Raw genomic sequence first — 15,715 nt, 5'->3', positions numbered from 1 at the left:
CTAGCAAAGAAATGCCGATTCCTGAAAGTACAGCTCTGGTGGGGGGTCCCAAAGAATGGCTTTACAATACCAAAATGGAGAAACAGAACAGCACAGTTTCACACTGTATTCCAACGTGTTACTTCCTGACTTGTTCAATCACATGGAACCTAAAACATCTGAAAGGGTTACCACTGAAGCCAGAGAAAAAACAAGCACATTACTCAGAAGGGAACTCTCCCTTTTTCATAAGGCAGAAATAACCAGGAAAACTATCACTATTTGCTTCAGAATGAGACAACTGTAAACCCACACTGTTCAAAGGATCATTGCAAATGTCATACCTGAACTGTCCTACTTCGATGTATTCAAACTGCTTTAGCACAAATCCAATAAACACCTAAAGAAAGAATAAACCATGCATCAGAACAGACACATTAATTCCCATTTGACACCATTTTGACAATTACAGACAGGCACTGAAAATCATTTACACTTATAGTTCATTCTAAAATGTTATGAAATGTTCCCTCCACAGTCCTGTTGATGTTACAGCTTATTACAGTTTGCATGAACTTAGACCATGGTTTACCCATAGTCTGTATATTTCTCTTTCACTCATGTAACACAGTATTTGAGGCATTACAGTCAAGAAGTTAAGCTAAAAATCTAGCTCTAAACCAAGATAAAATCCAAAGTATATATGAATTAAAAAGAATTATCTTGCATGAACTTACAGAAAAGTTAGGTATTGAAAGTCACACTAGTTTATAAACCCAAAAATACTGTAATAAATAAAACACTTGTAAATAATCCATTTTATGTTACAAATTTACTGCTTACATGGGCAACTATACAGACTACTGTATTTGCCACTAGCTCCCCTCTACTGCCATTAACATCAAGCAATAGTTGTCAACCATGATGCTCCTTATCTGTCATAAGGAAGTCCATATTCTCAGTATGGAAAGAAGGTATTTCCATATGTAAATGAAGTTTTATTTAAACAACAGTGACAGTATTGCCCATATCATTTTATTCCTAAAGTCAGTCTGATGAACAGTTCTTAAATAGTTGTTGCAGAACTCAGAAATTAAATTATAAACCCCAGAAATCTGAAGCTCTTCGTGGCTTGAGATGAAATTGAGTCTCTCCCTCCTTTAAGTCTTTGCTTTTACCTACAGTGCAATAGATGAATTATTGGAAGTATTTTTGCTGCAAGTGTTACCTAAGCCTGCTGGTGAGATCCCTGTATGACAAATGTGCAAATGTGGTGAGGTACCAACCTGATCTGAATCCAGCAGACAGTAGTTAACCCGCAGCTGAACCAGTTGAGCAAGCAAGTCTAGAACTTGTCTCTGTAGCTGTACCGACGTTGTTGTTGTGTATTGTTTCAATGCTTTTATGACAAGGGGTTCAAATAAACGAATGTGATTGTGAATAGCATTCTGTAATAGAGAGATTTTAAAGTAATCTAACATCTGAACAGGTCTTTGATTCAAAACCAAATTAGTTTTAAAAGGAGGAAAAATGTTTAAAATCTAAGGTACAGCTCTTTCAGGAGGACACAGATACAAGTACCTTATCAGCACGATGTTTTGCTGCACTGGAAATGCTAGTTTTCAGCTGTGTAGAAACTTTCTGCAGCACATCAAACCATCTGTTACAAAAAAAAAAAAAACAAACCCCACACGACACATTTAAAAAACCAAAACAAAACATGCTGTTCTTAACTGCACATTGTTTAGCCAATGCCAACTTTTCTTAATCTACTTAACTGCTCCAAGAACTTTAGGGACAACCTACAGTACACTTTGATCAGATCACACATATTTGAGGACAACAAATACACACTAGAGAAAGAAGTTCTGGTCTTTGCTTAGTCATCCTTCTGCCTTTCCTTTAGGCTATTGACTATTTGCTGTAATTAGCAAATTAATTAAATATTTTCAAATACAAGCATTTAAAACCATTATGCTTTTAAAAAACTTCAGTGATACTCATGTTAATGATTTAGCTTTGCTTTAGAAAACATGTTAACAATAACTGGATTCAGGATGTCCCAACCAAGACAAATTACTCTCCTTAAGTCTGTAATTTCAAGTTACATAGCACCCCTGAGATACTCAGATTTATGAAAAACACTAACAAGAGCCTCTAGTTCAAGTTAACATTATATCATAAGGGAAGGAAGTTACCCTGAAGCATCATGCTCCTGCTCAGCCTGAACCATGTTCCTTAGACTAGCATCAGCAAGGGCCTGGGTAAAATGTGTGTATGGTGCCATGAAGCAATAATGATAGAGACCAGGTCTCAAATTGGAAGAACCTAAGCGTTGAGCTTTGCCTTGAGCTTTGTTGGGGTTTGAAGACAAGCCATCGTACTGAGAAGCCAGATTTGTCCCAAACAATGTTTTCAATAACTGGAGAAGAAAATTGGAAGAAAAAAAAGAAAAGTTAACATTTCAAGAAAAAAAGCCCCTTGACTCCTCATCCTCTCAAAGGACTTTAGAGGAAAGGTCAAAATGCAACCTGTGGATCATGTAGTCAAAATACATGAAGACACAAAAAAGCTAATAAAAAGAAACAATCCATACCTCACCAAAAAAGATATGATTATTTTGCAGTTGAAGCTATTCCCATGTGGCAACTCAAAATAGTCTACTGAAGATTGCCTCTAACCAAAATTAAGCTTTGATGACTTGAACCTAAATGTTTAACTGAAGCCTGCAAGAAAGCCATCAGTAAAGTAGTTCTTTGCCTTCCAGGTTTTTTTGATTCATGTAACTGGCTGAAGAACACTTTCTATAAGATAGGAAACAGGCCTGTTTTCTGATTATTAGCTAAAATAGTTCTTTGAATTGGAAGCAGTTCAAGAAGAAACTATATTATTCAGATGGTATCAAGTTACACAACAAGTAATGAAAATGAAAGAAAACATGCTCTGTTTGCTCCACCTGGGCCAAGGTTTCCTCACACCACTTCCCTTAAAAGAATGGCCACTCTTAGTATCCAACTGATACCCACAGGACATCAGGGTTAATCTTCAAGAAACGCAAAAATTACCTCCTTACCTGCTGTACACAAACTGTTGCCATTGTTGGTTCTCTGTTGAAACATGATTTTAGATATCCCAAAATTTCTTCTACACACTAAAAAAATCAGAAAAACAAATGCACCTAATTGCATTTTTCTTCATTATATAAAGCATTACAATGATTACCTGATCTGGACCACAGATCAGGTTTTTGTACTTAGTAAAACTACACTAATTTGAAGGGAAATCACAGAAGTATGTAAAGAAATAAAAATGCAACATTTGCCTCCTAATTTTAAAATACCACTATGCCTAACACCACAGTTAAGGAGAAAAAAAATAACAAGACACACGAGACGAAGGAGGACAGTATGCCCTCTGACATTTTGTATATTTAAACATATAAATATAGTAAAAATGACTAAAGGCAAACCATTTTTGCTGGAAAGAACCCCCCCCCTCGAAATTTAGACACTAAAAAAATTACTCTGGTTTTCAACCTGGAAAATATGCTGCAGCACTTTACCCAACATTGTAGCAGCACAACACTTCTAGGACTACTGTCTTTTTCAAGAGTACCAATTTTGAAGTCAGTGATATCTACCTTCTCCCAGTAAGGACCACAGATACAGGATAAGTTAACTATAAAAGAAAAAACAAATAAATGTTATACCTTTCCAATGTCTTGAAGGGTAGCAAGTTCCAAGATTTGAGACAGAACATCTAAGGCAGACCGTAAGAAACATCCAAACTTCTCATTACTGTTCTGGAGATCCAATGTAACCTGTTCCCAGAAAGTAAAACCACATTTTTTCTTAACAATTACTTGACAAGGAGACACAAATCACAGGAAGAAGTGGGTATTGACACAAAATGATCTTTTGCCTAGAATTTCAGTGTAGTTCAACCAACACCACTGGCAGCTTAGACTGCCTTATGAATTGCTGGAAGGGCAGGACTCTATTTTGACTAAGAAAAAGAAAGGGATCTTCCAGCTTGAGGCAGTTAGATCATCTGGGAAGGCCTAGGATGTTGACAAGCAACAGAGAAGGGATCACAGAATATTGAGTTGGAAGGGACCCACAAGGATCATCGAGTCCAACTCTTAAATGAATGGCCCATACAGGGATTGGACCCACAACCCTGGTGTTATGAGCACCAGGCTCTAACCAGCTGAGCTCATCTCAGGGTCATAATGCATTTCCCGGAAACACAGTAGGTGTAATAAGAACACAGTCCTTGAAGTGTACACACCAGATTACCAAGTCTCTAGGGAATGCATCTTCTACTGCCTGAACTAACGAGGAAAAGTTTATTCAATACTGGAATAAACTGAGGGGAGAATAGACATGGAGATCCATTTGGCACTGCCAAGCCAGCAAATCATTTGGTACCAGCATTAGTGACAGCAGAGAAACAAGCAGTAGTGTGACAATGCCTGTAACAGGTTTTTGCTTCATCAGTTTGGTTTTATTGGTGGTATTTGTGATCTTTCTTTAAATTCTTTTGTGTGTGTAGAAATTGTTCACACAGGCAAACAAGTGAGTTGACAGAAGCAGAGACATGTTTAAAAGAAACAAAGTGATTATCCAGCATTACAATTCAACCAATCCATATCATGCAGTACCTTATAATTAGCATGGGTTGCTTTCAAGACATCGTATAACTTCAGGTAAGATGGAAGATGATAAAAGCTTCCTACTGAAGATGATTTACTTGTTGGAACAGGCCCAGTAGTATCAGTTTGCCTAGGAGCTTGGAAGTATATAATAGATTAGCACACTATACCTTTTCCAGGTTGCTCATGACACATACACTCAACGTAATTAACCACATCTGCATTATTAGACAACAAGAATTTTTCAATCTGCATGCATGTTCCAAACTGCAAAGACATACAACTAGAAAATGAACCAGCATTCCAACAAACCAGCCCATTGAGGTGAGAGAAATCAACCCAGAGGGTTTATTACTGAAGTGCACGTACAATTTACAAAATAGAACTAACACGTGTTTCCTTCATTCATTACTAAGAAAAGTTTTCAAGATTCAAAATCTTGTTTCCAAAAGCAATGTGAGCCACTCCTGCCAAAAGCTGCAAAGCAACTTTCAAATTTCTTCTAAGTAACATATGAGCAAAAATGACTCGTTTTAGTCAATAGCTGAGTACATCCAGAAAAAGTGAGGAAAAGGATTCAGCAGTACTTTGCTTCTGAAAAGTGCAGGTAATTTTCAAAAAACTCAAAACAGCAAAGAAGCCTCCACCCACAGCTGCCTTTCTACCAATGCATTACTGAAAAGGACTTCTAACAGCAAGTCTGCCATCCTTTCGGCAGAAAATGAGTTACTCAGGTTTATTTCTTCTCTCTAAGCTTTGACCACACTTGGGTGGGGCTGATAGATGGTCAGGCTCACAGGATTGAATGTGCCTACCTGGACTGGCTTCACCACCCTTTTTAGGGCTCATTGGCACAGATGCCTGTTCCACAGACTCCCTCTCTTTCCCCTTTCTCCGAATTGGACTAAGAGAAGGTGGGTTTGTAAGAGAAGGTAATGCTGCCTAGAATTAAAAGAAACTTTATTAGTTTTGTAAGCACAAGTAGCCTTTCTTCTTCTACACAAACATAAGCATATTTATCTTTTGTTTAAACTCCCCTTTATTTGACTGTCTGTTAAATTAAAATGTCTCAACTCTCAGATTCAGGACACGAATTTCCTGAAAAAAGGAAAAGTGTGAAAAGGAAGTAGTTTCATATGTTTCCTATTTTACTCCTCAACTTCAATATAAGTGAATGAGATGGAACTGGAGCTCAATGACTAAAGTTTCTTTTGATTCCAGACAAAGGAGTGTCAAAACAATATTCACACATTTAAAATATGAAGAAATTACTAATCTCAATAATACTGTCTTACAGTCTTTAAATCAGTCTTCACATGTGTATGCTTCAAAAAACCCCAAAACGAAACCCCAAACATGGAAGTACCTCATATGAGCTGTTTCAGAAACCAAAATATTTTACAGGATATTCAGAAGAATTATTTTTAGCCCCAAAAGGAGCTCAGTGCATTACAACCATCCAGCCAACCCAAAAGTCACCATGTTTCCCAGAGCATGCAATCCAATACTCCACCTAATACATATACTCCTAATTGAACTGTTTCAGATGAAGTCACCAGGAATAAAAGGTTCAAAAATTAAGTTCCTATTATAAATACTGCAGAACTAAAGAAGAACCTGCTCTGTGGAAGAATGATATGCATGTTTTTTTCATCTTACTTGCTTTACTACCCCTAGTGGAGTCATATTACCAAGGAATTAGATAGTTTCCTGTATCAAGACTAAAATGTGAAGAGGTCTACAGCACAACAGTATTTAAGTCACACAGTTGTACTTATTTATTTTTAATATATACCTTTACTGCTGGGCCAGGAGCAACATCATCCATTACATGTGCACAAATATTAATGACCTTCAGCAGATGAGAAAAGAGCTGTTCTACTAAAGTGACAAGAGTTCGATCTGCCAGAGCTGGCCAGGGTTCCTCCTGCTTTGTAGCACCTTGGTTTGAATCTTCTTCAGCACTCCAGGGATTCTTCAAGCATTTGGGAGCACTTGCTGTAATTAGAATTATATTATTTGAAGAAAAGGAGGATAAAACTTGGAAGTAAGCATCAGAAAATTTTAAAGGCATATATGGTTATCACCCCTGTAAGACAGAAATTCAAGCCCAGGAGTTGCTGCATAGTTCTAAACAGCAACAAAATGCTGGTTCTTCGTACCCAGCCTGTACCAGGCATACTAAGCACATGGCCTTTGGCAAGGAGAGGAAATCTGCAACAAAGAGGCAGCACCTTTTCAAACCTCCTGGGTACAAGTTCTTTCTTTATTTCTTCTGCTTAATCTTGCAAGTATTTCGTTGCATACAATCAGAATAGAGTGAGATACGGGCCTTCTAATATTAATGGTAAAAATATTAGGACAATCCTACTCTTCCTGTCCTGCCTTACCTGCAAGCAAGTTTCCAGTCAAAATCAAAGCATCCTGGTGTGCTGAGAGGTCCAGTGGGAACCACGCTGATGAAAGGAGAGACAGGACCAAGCCGGCCATACCAATGGTGCAGCCCTTCTGAGCTTCATCTGAAGAACTCGGCTGGGAAACACTGCAAGTTTAATTTTGGAATGTCATAACTTTTTTCCCTCTTTTAGTAAATTTAAAGTCTTAAAAACTAACAGTTCAAGTAGATGGCTAATCTAAAGAAATGAAATCAGTACTACAGATATACACACTTAACACTCAAGCATGACTTTTAACACCAATTTGCAGCAGAGACCTGACAATACTCCGTTTTTTTGAGTAGTCTTTTTTTTTAATAGCAAACATCAAATCTACTAGTGACATCTACTGATAAACTGAAGAATTCTGTATTTATTTGCTAACCACTACAGTCCTGAAGCATCTCCAATTAAGTCTTGCACATATGCAAGGTAGGGATGTTAGAAGACATTAGCTATACTACTGCAATGTGACAAGACAGTGCTTTAAAGTGACAAGAATTTAATTAAACAGTTGTAATCCATCAAATCCTTCAGATTTATGAGTGGACTCTACCTGGGATTGTAATTTGCTGCATTCTGTATTTTCCTGGACAATAACTATAAAATCAGATTTTCCCACAGAACTCAAGTTTCAAAAAGAGCAGGCAGAGATCACCAAAAGGTGTTTGGCAGAATACTATGTGAATAACATTTTAATTTAAAAAAAAAATCTTCTAAGGTAGTCACTCTGGTCTAATACAACTACTTCTATTTGAGAAAATAAAATTTATACTAAGTATAGCTATTATTTTGACAAAGCTACAGAGGTAATTACAGTGCCTTCCTTTTTTTTTTTTTTTAAAGTATTTTCCTAGGCAGCTGTTGTCTACCTTACATACAGTTAGAAACCCATGACTTAATCCATGTTGAGCTGTACAGAGTTGGAATGCAGCAGTTCCAATAGCTTCTTAATCAAAAGAACAACAATACTTAAGACAGAAAGGAATTTTGGCAAAATTCTCATGCTATTGTATTCTTATTATCCAGAATGATAAATGTCTGTATCATTTCACAAAATAAAATTACAATCCAAATTAGCAGGAACATGGGCCAAAAATTTGTAAAGAAGGAATAAGGGGAAAGGGTAAATGCTGATCTGATGAATATTAGATGCATTAGGTTCATCTTAAAAATAGCATTTTTAAGTTGAGTAGAGTAGAAGACATATTGTTGCAAATTGTACATTGATTTTATATTCCAGCCAAGTACTGCTCACATCCTGAATTACTTCATTTGTTAAAACTGGCTATATAGCTCAAGACATCTTTTACACTGCATAAAGAGAGCACACCTCACTTATGGCCAGCAAGGGAAGCAAGGGCCTGCTGGCAAGAAAATCAGCTGAGGAAGGGTTGGTTTTTTGTTTTGGGGTTTTATTTCATTTTTAAAATAAGACAAAATTTTGCAATCGAGTAGAATAAGAGTAGAGACTCAACAACAGCAATGAAGACAATTAACACAAATTACATTAAATCTATTTAAAACCAAACAGCTCCACATGTGCACATCTCCAGTAGGTGCTTTTACAGCTCATGTGGCACAGCACAGTAATAATCAGAGGCAAAATCAAAGCTTTAGGCTGACACCTGTACAGTTACAATCTGAAGAAACTGTTCAGAATGTAAGCACTTTGGGGCTATAATATACTACCTACATATAACACTTAAGTATTATAGACATCTGATTTGATGTTCCCATCCAGTGTGCCACATGAGAACAATTTAAATGCATCTAACACTATTATAGAAGCAATGATGAACCAGCTTCCTTGACCTACCAGTTTTCAACATGAAATCAAGATGAAAATGATAATGTTCTGATTTCAAAGAGATATCACAAGACACAGTATCCCAAAGATGCTGTGGGATACTTTCCATGCTTTCAAAAGCATGGAAAATTTTCTCCTATTACTTACTTTGATAGGTGCTGATCATATGTATCTTTCTATTTCAGAAGCTGCAGCCAATCCCTGTGATAAACACGGTGGTTCCAGGGATGACAAAGTGCTGACACTTAATATCTTGACAACCTGAGGTTATAATCTTCTGTATTCTGTATAAAGTTCTTAAATAACTGCTAAGGTAAGCCTAACAGCATATACCTAAACCAGGACTTCCAGTGCCTAAATAAGTATACTTCCCTTTTGCAAACATGACTTTCAGAAGCTTGATTAACAAATGAGGGAACATACCCACAGTGCCATCCCACACTCCAGGTGCAGACTGGAAATGTTGTGGAGAGAAGACACAAAGCTTCACAGCAGCCAAACTGAAAAGTTAACACCAAGAACTGAGTTAGTTTCACCACTGGAAGAGTTAGCAACAGGGTATTTAAAGAGTGAGAATTAAATCTATTACTATTGCCATTATCACAGTACAAAAGCTGTAGATACAAATATAGCCAAAAAATAATAAAAATTAAAACAAGCATGCAAAACAGAAAAGAAACAGTCAGTTGCCACAGCAAGTAAACTCAAAGGAACTCATCTATAGGAAAACTCACACATAAGAAAACTCACTGTAAGTGCTCTTGTAGTGGATATTGTCAATGCATGTGAAATTGCTGCAATAACCCTTGAAAGGTTGTTTTCCATAGTGACATCTGTTGGACTTGGCATCATATTGTAACCTCTATATGTTCTGAAATAAAAATATTTATACCACTAAAATATGTACTCAAAAAACCAAACGTCCCAATAAAAATTATTATAGTTTAAATTACTATTATGTATTTCACAGACTGTTTATAAAATACAAAATCTGAGAACACTCTAAATGCCATCTTATACCGTAATACTTTTGTTTCTGTATTCATAAATGCAATTTATTTATAAATAAAATCCTTTTGTTAGCAGACAGAAGCAGTAGATCAACTTTCAATACCCAACTAGACACTTGAGAAATCACCACCAATTTAACATTAATCTTTGCTTTTGCTCAAATGCATCTCACATTTTTCCATGCTTACAGACTTTGGATTATTGCTGTTGAAAAAACCCTATTTTCTATATGGAATAATACTGTGTCCACAAAGTTCTATTGCTTCCATACTACAGTATATATATCTTAAGTGACATGATCAAGATCATACAGTAAAAAGGTACATAATTAAAATCTTGTATGACAAACTGATAGAAGCAAAGAGCTCCTATAAACACATACAACTCACACTGTCTATAAGACAAAATATCTAAACAGTAAAAGTATAGCTGGCAGCAAAAATGCAGCAACAAGATCACACTATCAAAATTAGAATTTATTTTTAAATTATAAAAGGAGTACAGACTTCTGCAACCACAATCATTAAACAGTATGTGAAGAGTTATAAATGCAGGTCAACATATCTGAACAATAATGTATACATACAATTAGCTTGAAAAACTGCACTTAATTGTGCAATTTAATGGACAAGTAGGGTGACTTCAGGATGGAGAGAAGAAACTATTTCAAAACAATTACTCCCTACAATTAGTGTGTCAGCACATCACTAGTAACTCATACATGAGTTTGTTCTTTAATCTGTGTCTGTGGAGCTTAAAACTACCACAGGTGCTCCTACAGGCTAGAAAAAGCCCATGGATTTGCAGGATTTAACTACGATTCGAAGCGTTACAAATTGAAATTTGGGGGTGTGTTGCTTTTAAAGCAAGACCAGACATAACATACCTGGTGATAGTGCTCACTGCAAAGTGAGATGGGGGCTGTGTTTCATGCATTAGAAGTTTCAGGTAGACGCTGCTCTGGTCTCGTGCTACTGCCACAACTGGATCAGCCTGTCCTTGATCACAGTTATAAAACAGCTTTGGAACAAGCCTTAATGATAATTGTCAAAAAGAAACAGTATTATGGAGATATTATTTAATATACAGTTTAAAATACATTTAAAGTACATTTAATACACAGTTCAGAAAACTGCATGCAATAATGACAAATATCAAGTTGTAAATAAAAGCTGTTTCAAAACTGATTAAACTGAATTCATCTTTATACAATTGCACTTCATTATAATCAAGGAGCTCAAGTAAGGACAAAGGAATTGTTCCAAACCTATACAAACTACAACAAACACTTTGCCAGAGTACTTCTCTCTTGGTGCTCCCATCTCCCCAGCTATTTTCTCCATTAACATCTGCATCAACCAAACACTAATTTCTACCTGAAAAGGACAATTTTGCACCATCTGATTTCTATGCAGCAAAACCTAAACATACAGTAAAATCCAGTCTTCTTGAACAATGACCTTTTCAACTTATCCAACAGTGAAAAACTACTGTGCTCATTTTTGTAATTTCACAGACAGTACTTCCAATGACTGCCCACGCTGGATGTTTCAAGGGGCTTCTGCAAGCTTGTAGCAGCTTTCTTGGGCAATTAAGTCTCTTCCACCGCTTAACATACCTGCTGTCACTAATTCAGCATGACGATACAAGAAAACTCCAACTTGTTACCAGTCAGTTAACAAAATAACTCTGCTTCAAAATCAAGTCCCTCAATAAAAGCAACAAACCCTATGATGCAACAGTTTCAAGACCTGTCTGCTGAGATGTTTCGGCAATACAATATTTTTTCTGACCTTTTAAAGTCAGAACTTTAAAAGGTTTTGTTGTCCTTTATTTGTTATTAGGAATGGACAGCAATTAATAGACTGAAAAAACTAAGAAAGAGACTCCTCAGATAAATATCTATATCTAAAACACACCAGGAATTCAGTATTACGTGCTCCCAACTTCTTTAAGTATAAAACTTAAGTCTTGCAATTCTAATAAATAAACTACCAACTAATCTTTACTGTTTGGTGCATTTATGAGTATAGCAACTGTAATCATAGTAGGTTCCAGCAAACAGCTGCTTTTTAAACAAAATTTGCTACTGCACTATAATCAGTGAGCACAAAAGTTTTAAGATACGCTGGTTGTGAATGTGTGTAAACTGCAATGGTTGGGAGTTTGGACAGCTCTGTAGAACTGAACATTTCAAGTCCATCAGCTACTGTCAGGATACTGAATAAACCACTTCAGCATGCAGAAAAACATCTTGAAGTCAAGTTGAAATAAAGTGACCCTCAGAACGTAATAGTTAAATGTAATTGTAATGATAATGGAAAGCAAATTACAATTGCCTGATGAGCCAAAATGACGCATATTTCAGGAACCATAAAGATGGATGTGTTTCCCACCTCTCATTTAAACAAATATATATATGTATGTAAGCATGTATGTATGTATATATATATATAAAAACCACCTACAGGATTATTTTCATTACAGGTATATATTAGTAAGCAAATATCTTTCCTAACAACTTTTTTTTTCTATAAATAAAACCATCATATATACCTCATTAATGAAGCTGCAGCCACATGTCTCACTCTTGGATCTTCATCTCCAAGCAGACATATTACAACATTCTCAAGTACTCTCTCCTGAAGTTTTAATAGCTAAAAAATAAGTTGACACACTAAAGTTAATTGAACATTTTCATCATTTGACCATATTGCTAAAAGAGAATTAACAAGTGAGATTTCATCTGTCATACAAGTTTGTAAGACTTGTAAGATATCTACCTTAACATTGCCAAGCACAATACCTAACTACATAAACGGCAAAATTTTTTAAGTTAAAAAAAACAAAGCACAAAACATCCCCCGCAAAGAACACTAAGATACTTGTATCTCCATAGTAAAGTATACTCCCAATTGTAACAAGTTTTAGAACACGTCTATTTACAGAAAACAAATTTACAACAACTATCAGTGTTGACAATTTAAAAACAAAGTGATGACATTGCACTGGTACCTTAATCCAGAAATACAATATAGTGATTGAATAATTTACTTACACCAGTATAATGATGAGTACCTCTGTGCAAGCTCTCAGTTCTTCCTTCCAAGAAGCTGACTAGCCTATGATAAAATAGAATTTAGAGTACATTAGTTAACATTACATATTATTTCTCCATTTAAAGCTCTGAGGGTTCTTTTTGTTTATTTTTAAGAATACCCCCGCAGGGAGAATATAAGTAGTAAACACTTTTTGCTACCTAAAAGGTAAGCTATGTGCTAAACTACTCTCTGCTTAGTATAACTAAAGAAAAGTAATCCTTCTGTAGAAAAACCATTATTTACACATTGTGACTGTATTTTTTTCCCATGCATAGAATAATCAGACTATTTTGAAAACATGGTCACACATCCCAAAAACATGACTACTCAGAAAGAGTCCAATTTTGTACAACTAAGGATAACTTGAAGAATTTTCATATAAACACCTTTTTCTTTCAGCTTGGAAGAACCCGTAGAGAATGAGGGAATGCAAAAAAAAGGAAATCAAGTCACCTTCATTTCAGTGTAACAGAAACAGAGGAACTGAAGAGAGCTGAAAATGGAGAACAAGTCAGAGACTTGCTCTTTAAAAACACACACACCTGGCCATGAAATCCAAATTAGTTTCCAGATGATATGGTCCCTCTCTGATCACACATTTATAGAAGACTTGATACAATAGACCAATGAACCAGAAACAACCTACACAGTGTTAGTAGGATTGGGCTTGGTTGAGAAGCCAATGGTAACCTGACAAAGGAATTCATACATTCCATATACGACTGACTGGTCTGAACTAGTTTTATGAAACCAATTAATGCACCAGAAGAAACTGCTCCATTATGGTTCCAGTTCCCCATACATCTCCACACTTCAGCTACTACACCCATGGAAAAATATAAACACTTACCGAAAATCTACCTCTGCAAGTGTTTCCAGAAGTTCTGTCCTTACTAACCAATATGAGCTGTTCTTCAGTGTAAGGAGGTCAACAATCAATTGTAAACCTAGTTCACTGTAACTGCTACTACATAAGCTCATGATGCAATGCTGAAAAGAAAAAACAACTTTCAGTTACATTACAGAAGAGGTTCTCTGAATAGAAGTATGAAAGTGATCAAAAACCCCCTGTTTCATTTAGAATACTAAAAAGAGCTAGGAGAAAGTACCAGAGCCAGGTACTTGCAAGGCCAGACTACTAGTCCATGTGAACTGCTAAAACCTGAAATTAAACTCTGGAGAGCAATGCAAGCCTCACAAATCAGAGGACAATCCCCCAAAGAGTAAGGTCTAAAACTCACTGGACTTAAACATCACAATCACTATATTCTCATCTGTTTAAAAACAGTCTCCTAATTTCCACAGGGTATTTTTAGACAGTTGGTTCAGATTTCCAAAGTTTTTGCAAAAGTCATACCTCTTCATTTTAATGACTGTTAAACTATAGGCACAATGTGTGACCTTTGGAAAAAGTTACAGAACACCACACTTCTATGTTTTATTTAACTACACAAAATGTACATTCTTGTTTGAGGATTAACAACCCAAAAGACTTAGAACATTTCTGCCAAAAGGTATAAAGTCAAGATACATTATAAGTTGAAATAAAGAGCCAAAGTTGACTAATGTAAGTTGCCTGAACTCAGCAATTTTGGTGAAGTCTTCTAAAAAGCCATAATCATAAGTGTAATCATCCATGCAACCACCACACACAAACATGAAGATTGCTGAACAGAAGGTTAAAACGTTGCATTTAACTAACTGAATTTCCGTCCCTCGGCTGTATCACAAACCCCTCCTCTTTGCATATAAAATCATACTTTCCATACACAAACTATCTACATTTTACTAAAAGCTATGCTTTACCTCACTGGCCTTTAAGTTGCAATACAGTCAAGTCAGCCTGTGCCTCTCCTTGACGAATTAATTCCCCTGCACCTAGTAATCATACTCCTGTGATCCGTGGTGGTGCAAATAAATTACTACTGCTTACCCTCACAGCTGTACAAGCCAGTTTGCACGTAACAGAGGACTCATCTTTCAAAGTTTTCTGTAACAGAGGTATGCAGTCTACCAAGGAAAAGAGATTTCCTAACAAAACAACAAAAAAAAAAGAATTTAGAGCAATGAAACACTGCAATGCTGCATTAAGAGAAAAAAAGACACCCTTAAAATAAATTGTTACCTGTTGAGCTTCTGACATTTATTAGCCATTTTTCCACATCAAAGCGGGATTTAATTAGAATGGAGTTGACAATTGTTCCACACAGAATGGCAGTAGCTCCTCTAATCTGGGGATCTCCATGGTCAATGTAGTTCAGAATATCCGATACATATTGCTCCTCTAAGAAAGTAAGTTACAACTACTTTATTTTAAAAATACTAGTATTGGATTTAACTGATCCCTAGAAATGTTTTAGTGGAGGTCTCAAGTATTAGATAACCAATGTCAGCATATTCAAAATACACCCATCTTAGTTCAACCATTCTGAGATCTCATGCATTCATTTACAGATCATTCACATTATTCAGATCAATGATCATATATATAAAAACACTACTGATTTATTTCAATCATACATAAAATGCTCTGCAGAAATCTGAGAAGCATTTTGGTCAATATACCAAACCTGCTGCACACTCCAGGTCCCTGCTGATCATTTGTAAAAGCTACCTAATGGCTTAGAAACCATCTATAAGATGGACTGAAATAAATTAGAAGAAACCATCTGTAAATCAAACAAAGCACTTCTGTATAGCAATTGTACTAAACTTCAACTTGTCA

At 36.0% G+C, this 15,715-nt stretch overlaps 1 protein-coding gene across 1 annotated transcript in view; it reads right to left on the bottom strand.

Annotated features, from left to right (window-relative positions):
* The window catches only part of HTT (huntingtin), a 79,220-nt gene that overhangs the window by 39,865 nt on the left and 23,640 nt on the right, over nt 1-15,715 (bottom strand). Inside the window, exons 17-34 of the mRNA XM_029961741.1 lie at nt 15,116-15,274; nt 14,924-15,021; nt 13,841-13,980; nt 12,948-13,011; nt 12,446-12,546; nt 10,776-10,922; nt 9,629-9,749; nt 9,302-9,378; nt 7,024-7,175; nt 6,429-6,631; nt 5,449-5,575; nt 4,643-4,770; nt 3,689-3,799; nt 3,053-3,130; nt 2,178-2,401; nt 1,561-1,639; nt 1,266-1,427; nt 324-379 (exon numbers count right to left, since the gene is read on the bottom strand). Of these exons, the coding sequence (XP_029817601.1) occupies nt 324-379; nt 1,266-1,427; nt 1,561-1,639; nt 2,178-2,401; nt 3,053-3,130; nt 3,689-3,799; nt 4,643-4,770; nt 5,449-5,575; nt 6,429-6,631; nt 7,024-7,175; nt 9,302-9,378; nt 9,629-9,749; nt 10,776-10,922; nt 12,446-12,546; nt 12,948-13,011; nt 13,841-13,980; nt 14,924-15,021; nt 15,116-15,274 (2,227 nt within the window). The remainder of the gene's footprint in view (nt 1-323; nt 380-1,265; nt 1,428-1,560; nt 1,640-2,177; nt 2,402-3,052; nt 3,131-3,688; nt 3,800-4,642; nt 4,771-5,448; nt 5,576-6,428; nt 6,632-7,023; nt 7,176-9,301; nt 9,379-9,628; nt 9,750-10,775; nt 10,923-12,445; nt 12,547-12,947; nt 13,012-13,840; nt 13,981-14,923; nt 15,022-15,115; nt 15,275-15,715) is intronic.

The sequence above is a fragment of the Manacus vitellinus genome, unplaced genomic scaffold (assembly GCF_001715985.3).
Source record: "Manacus vitellinus isolate BGI_N305 unplaced genomic scaffold, ASM171598v3 scaffold_0_pilon, whole genome shotgun sequence".
Taxonomy (NCBI): Eukaryota; Metazoa; Chordata; class Aves; order Passeriformes; family Pipridae; genus Manacus; species Manacus vitellinus.
The sequence above is the reverse complement of the archived record's forward strand: the minus strand, read 5'-3'. Positions and strand labels throughout refer to the sequence as shown.